The 6,034-nt window shown below is 33.9% G+C and overlaps 1 protein-coding gene across 2 annotated transcripts; it reads left to right on the forward strand.

The window, feature by feature from the left end:
* Positions 1 to 1,479: 1,479 nt before the first annotated feature.
* LOC133794037 (BEL1-like homeodomain protein 9) lies at positions 1,480 to 4,708 on the forward strand. 2 transcript variants are annotated; one of them, XM_062231216.1, is made up of 5 exons: positions 1,480 to 2,394; positions 3,465 to 3,663; positions 3,751 to 3,877; positions 3,970 to 4,030; positions 4,119 to 4,708. In XM_062231216.1, the coding sequence occupies exons 1-5, from the start codon at positions 1,861 to 1,863 to the stop codon at positions 4,413 to 4,415; spliced, it is 1,218 nt and encodes a 405-aa protein (XP_062087200.1). In that variant the 5' UTR covers positions 1,480 to 1,860; the 3' UTR covers positions 4,416 to 4,708. The 2 variants fall into 2 exon arrangements, with proteins under 2 accessions (XP_062087200.1, XP_062087199.1); XM_062231215.1 differs by having other exon boundaries at positions 1,486 to 2,394; positions 3,465 to 3,877.
* The last annotated feature ends 1,326 nt before the right edge of the window (positions 4,709 to 6,034 follow it).

A 6,034-nucleotide genomic window follows, 5' to 3' on the forward strand; every position in this document is an offset into this window, starting at 1 on the left:
ATGGTTAGTAAATCGTACTAGCAACAATTAATTAAAGATTTCGTACTTTAATATGTTGCTGACTATTTTATTCATTATACATATGATCTTAATTATCTCGTACGCATACAAAATCATATTCTCATAAAATAAATATGGAATTTTATGATATTTATATATAATTTATTCTAACAATAATTTGAATAATTAAATATAATAAAATTGTACATTTATTTAAATCAATAAAAATATCTTTTCACATGATTTTAGGGCTCAAATCCTACGACAACTGATGCCAATTTTTTCATGTTTCCAAGTACATGTTCCTGAAACACATGAAAATTCACAATCATTCATATAGCACAAACAGGTCTACTTCCTGGTTTGTGTGTGTGTGTGTGTGTGAGAGAGAAAGAAAGAATCTTTGAGAAAAAATAACGACACTGCTCCAAGTCAAAAGCCTATTACCTTAAAATCTTTTGCTTAAAAGAAATAATCGTAATACATAATTTACTAAAATTCTAAACCTCACACGTATTTGCATGAGCCATACAAAACAATGATCCAAAATAACTATTCCTTTAATAATGACCATCATATTCATAATAGTGTAAAGAACTTCAGCATATTACCACCAAAATAAACCTCAAAGAAAATAATTTCGTACCTTTTGGATTAGTAATTGCCAAACTCCTCAACCACTTCTTTTTGTTGTATTGTTCCAACAGCACTAAAGCACCAAGAGAATATATCTTGGATAATCATAAGAATGAGGGGAAACTGTGAACAGACTAATCATGAAAGCTTACCACCAAATTTTGGCAGCTTCTCCATTTTTTTATTTCGAACCACCACCATTTTCTCTCTTCTCTTCTCTTCGTGCCTTTCTCTCTCTCTATGTGTATTGGTCTACTCCTCAGTTCACCCTCTATTTATAGGCTTTAAACCCATCAAATCCTACTTACCATATCCTTCAATTTGCTTCAATCAAACTATCTAATTAAACCCTAATTGATTCACACATCCTAAATCAAATAACTCTTAATTTACTATTATCAATCACCATGATTTCCTCTCATCCTTTTACTATGAACCTAGTCTTAAATTCACATCATATTCATTTCACCATTCACATTTATAGCTGAAATTACAATTAATGAGATAGCGAGAAAACATATATACTTAATTATAATGTTATTTTCTATCTTTAAGGTCATCCTTTCTATTATGTAAACAAACTTATAGTTTCTTTATCCCTAAGATCATGATCACATTCAAAGACCTATTTACTAAATAATAATTGGAGGGACACAATTCTATAAAGCAATAATTAATCAGTGTCACAATTTTACAATAACAATACCTCATGGTGTGTGAAAACATTACATGTTAATTTAGTAATAGTAATAATTTGGATAAATTTTTAATAATGAAAAAAATTCCAAAAGCACAATTTGGTATTACTACTACTTTTTTATTAAAAAAATTAGTTTGAACGGGTAAAAATCATAATTGTTAAAAAAATGGAATGGACGGCTGCGATTGTCCCCAAATGAGAAACCTTTTAATAATTTAAAATAAATAAAATTTTAGTAAAAATAAAAAATAATATAGTTACAACTTAAAAAATAATAATAACTTATAATTAGATTTGACGTGGAACACATGGAATAATATTTTGTTGCTTCTAAATACAGTGTATGAGTGTCCCGATGTACGAACAGTAGTGTACGAGTGTTTCTTTGTTAGGTAATTAAGCTTAAACTCCGAGATCCTGCCACATCTCTCTGCCTTTCTCTCTCTCTATCTACTGTCTCTTAGTTTCTCTCCTTTACTTAAATCCAATCCTTCTCTAGCTACCTCGCTCGCTCAAAGCTGTCCATGGCGGAGGGCTTAGAACTTTTCCATGTCCCCCAAAAAGTCAAAACAGAAAATAAACTCCAATCTGCAGCACTACTCTTCCAAACACGTAGTACTACTACTCCATCTCCTCTCACACAACGACCCTCACCCCTATCCATTGGCCCAAACGATGCCGCTTTAAATTTTCACCATGACCAAATGTTATCACCATCTTCTCGCCATGCAGCCATCAACTCATCATCACACCCACCAGGACCCCTCTATCGACTTTTCTCTGACGACATGCGAAACGGTGTCGTTTCGTTACGGCCAGTGGATCATTTATCGTTGCCGGACCCTAGTTTAAGAAGCTCTGTTCCGTTGGGTCCCTTCACTGGTTACGCTTCTATTCTGAGGCGTTCGAGTTTTCTGAAGCCTGCGCAGCAGCTCCTGGAGGAGTTTTGTGGGTTGGATCGTCGGGTTTGGGGTATTCCAACGGTCGATGAGGTGGGTTGCAAAGATCGGTCTGCGTATCAGTTTAAGAATTCGAGCCTGATTTTCATGCTGGAGGAGGTACCATATATGCATACATTAAGTTTTATTTCATAGAGAGCTACCTAGCTAACTATCCATATTACGTGCACATTATTTCAAAAAATTACGTTTTTTTTTAATTTTAAATTAAGCTTGTTTTCACTTCTCAGAGACCACATTTTCCTTAATTACCACATAATTAAAAAAATAATCACAAAGTTTTGTGTTAAATATATCCTAGTTTGATTTAATTCTTATTGTCACCAAACTCTCGCATGATGAGTATAAGTTTGATAAATCTTTTTTTAATATCTCAATTTGATTAAAATATAGTTAAAATATATAATTTAAGTTAATTGTAAGCATCATGAGGAGACTTTATATTGAGGGAAATTTTGTATGAGATACCTGATTCTGAATTATCCCAGCTTCATTCCTAATCCTAAACCTGGATATCTCCACATGAGCTTATCTTTTTGTTTTAATATCAACATTTTATTTATATATTTATTTTCCTAGTTAGGTATAGGCAAGAGGATGGTCATTTGTTTTTATTGAACAAAAATAATGATGATTTGATGGTTAGTGTCAGTTTGGAATCAATATCTCGGGTATAGATTGTTTGATTTGATCTGAGGCAGTAGACTACGACAGAAAAAAAAATGAAAAAGGTGTCTTGTCTTGTCAATGTTAAATTTCTCAGTTCTACTTTTTTTTTTTTTTTTTACTTTTATACATATTTTAAAAAAAAAAAATTCATGCATTAATTGTGTTACTAAGATGAAATAGCATCATTATTATTGTTTTGCTTGAAGAAGAGATGAACTGCATTACTTGTTAAAGAAGGTTATGGAAATGTGAGACGCTGTCTTGTCCACTACCACTAGCTATAGGTTCCTAATGATTATGTGTAATTTATTGCAATTTACATTTCTGATGGGACGCTATAAAGATTTTCTTATCATTTTTTAAAAAATGGGAAATTTTCATTTAAAATAGATCATGTGATAAACTTGAGTTATAGTAAATGAATATATCAATAAATAATAATGATTTATGTATGTGATTAAAATGAAATCTACTAAGATGATAAATATTATTGTTTGTAGATTTACAAGAGATGTAAGCTATACTGCCAACAGATACAATCAGTGGTTACATCATTTGAAACGGTGGCTGGCCTTGGAAACGCAGCACTGTTCGTCTCTTCTGCTATCAGAGCCATTTTAAACCACTTTGGTTCTTTAAAAATCGCCATTTTGGACCAACTTAACTTCTCTGCCAAGAACAACAGTTGTAGAACTAATAGTAATTCTGCTACTACTGGTTTTGATTATTCCAATACTGCTGTTAAAGACGATCATATTTTGAAATTAGTTTGGGCATCTAAAACAGGCCTGGGTCATAACCCAATTCACAACTTGACCAATTTTCCCCGTTCTGCTTGGCGATCCCAAAGAGGACTCCCTGAACACGCAGTGGCCGTACTCAGAAAATGGCTCTTTGAGCACTTCCTTCATCCGTACGATTCAGTTTATCTCGTTATTTTTTTTGTTAGAAATATATATCGTTTCGTGATTAAAAAAAGTTCATATTGTTTGTGATCGTATTTAGGTATCCTACTGATTCGGAAAAGCAAATGCTGACTCAACAAACAGGGCTATCAAGAACTCAAGTGAAGCCTTTTCCTTTAATCAAATTATCATTCATTAATATAGTCATTTATTCATTTGAGTGTAACTCATCAAATTTGATTTGGGCAGGTTTCAAATTGGTTTATAAACTCAAGGGTAAGGCTATGGAAGCCAATGGTGGAAGAAATACAGGGTCTTCAAACACAACAAAATCAATCTCATTCAGATACGACCATGAATCACCATGCTAACGGCTCTACTCCATCTCTTAAATCGTATCTTGATAACCCAATTTCAATGGAGAATCTTCGTCCAGGAGAAAAAGGTCGAGAGATTTTATGCAAACGATCAACAAATGATCGCCATCATCATGAGATGATGATCAGTAGTTCCCACAATGCTCAGCAGAGTGAAGAAAAGGACTAATGATATTGTGCCTTGTGTTAACGTTGGTCACTAATCTAGCAATATTGACTGCTTTGAATGTGAACCTGCTTAAATAGTAATGAGGTTGATTCGTCATCACCATCACAATCTTTCAACAGATGGGATGTTTGTTAGAAGTAGCTGTGTAATTAGTTTTGAGTTAGTTTTGGTTGTTAGTACAGCTGAGAAGTTGTTAGCTGATTAATAGCTAATTCTTTCATTTCAGTAGCTGATTAGTACACTTGTTCTGTAACGTTTTTGCGTTCAATTAGAGAATTCTTCATTTCCTTTTCTCTCTGTTTTCTTACAACTAATATGGTATGAGCGCCTTGGACATAGATCCGAAGCTTTCACTGTACTACTTGGTTTTTAAGGTGCAACCACCTCGGTTGCGATATACAGAAGTGTTCCCTTTCTCACTTCTGTTTTTATGTATACAACCAAGTAGAAAGTCTATCTTAATAGTGAATGTTCCCATTTACCATCATTTCCACTTCGGTTACTATGCTATCACCAAAGTATAGATATATATTTAACTTCGGTTGTTTTGAATTTTTTTTTACAAAAAGTTGTATATATAATCGGAAATCCAGACGTTCTTTACCAACAAATTAATAAACAATACACATAAAAAATTGCATATAACTCATCTCATCGTGCCTGTAGGTTCATCTAAAAAGCTGAGTTGCCAAAAAATTAGCTTGGCAATTGACAAACTTCATTAATTAAACAATATGATTTTTTTTTTTTGTTCAGGCTTATATACAAACATCAACAAATCCTAAAATCTCTTAACTTTTCAAGAAAATAATCTAATAAAACACAAGATTCAATGTTCAAATGAATGCAGATTTAACGTCTACTCATCATAAAAAGATTACATAGAAATACAAGTACAAACATAAAAGTAACCCACTTTAAACATGTCTTATTTCTCATTTCTCTCTGTTTTCCCACTAACCAAATAGATGAGAATCACCCCCAAAAATTAAAAAAAAAAAAAGCAAATGAGAATCAATTAATAGACAACAAAATAGAAGAAAAAAATACTTAAACAATGTTGCTGCAAAGTCGAAGATGCCGCGAGCCACCCAAAGTCAGCAACACCATTCGACCCCACCATCCAAAGCTGTGCCCCATCGCTGCCTTCAAGAGAGAAAGACTGAGAGAGTTAGCTAGACTACATGGCATCTTCGTTGTGCCCATCGCAACCTTGACGGAGAAACGAGTTGGAGGGAAAGACTTAGATCACATCGCCATCCTCGTCGTGCTCCATCGTTGTCCTTGTCTTGCTCGTTGGTGCACCGCAGGAAGGATTGAGAGGGAGGGAAGCTGAGGCGTTGCAGAGGAAAAATTAAAAGTGGGGGTGATGAGAAATCAGGAAGGAGGTTGAGGCGATGCAAAGGAGATATTAAGAGGGGAGGCTGAGAGACTTGAGAGGGGAATTTCTCAGCTGTAGTAACAACCAAAGTGATACATAAAAGTATTTAATGGTTCCCAACAAATTTGGTGTCATTTGAAGCATTTTTTGGACCTTTCGAAGTGTCCAAAGTCGGAGCGGGTGACGATATGGCGATACCCAGGAGTGTTTTGTAAGTCTAATCTATTGGTTAGATCTA

This window comes from Humulus lupulus, chromosome 8, assembly GCF_963169125.1.
Source record: "Humulus lupulus chromosome 8, drHumLupu1.1, whole genome shotgun sequence".
NCBI lineage: Eukaryota > Viridiplantae > Streptophyta > Magnoliopsida > Rosales > Cannabaceae > Humulus > Humulus lupulus.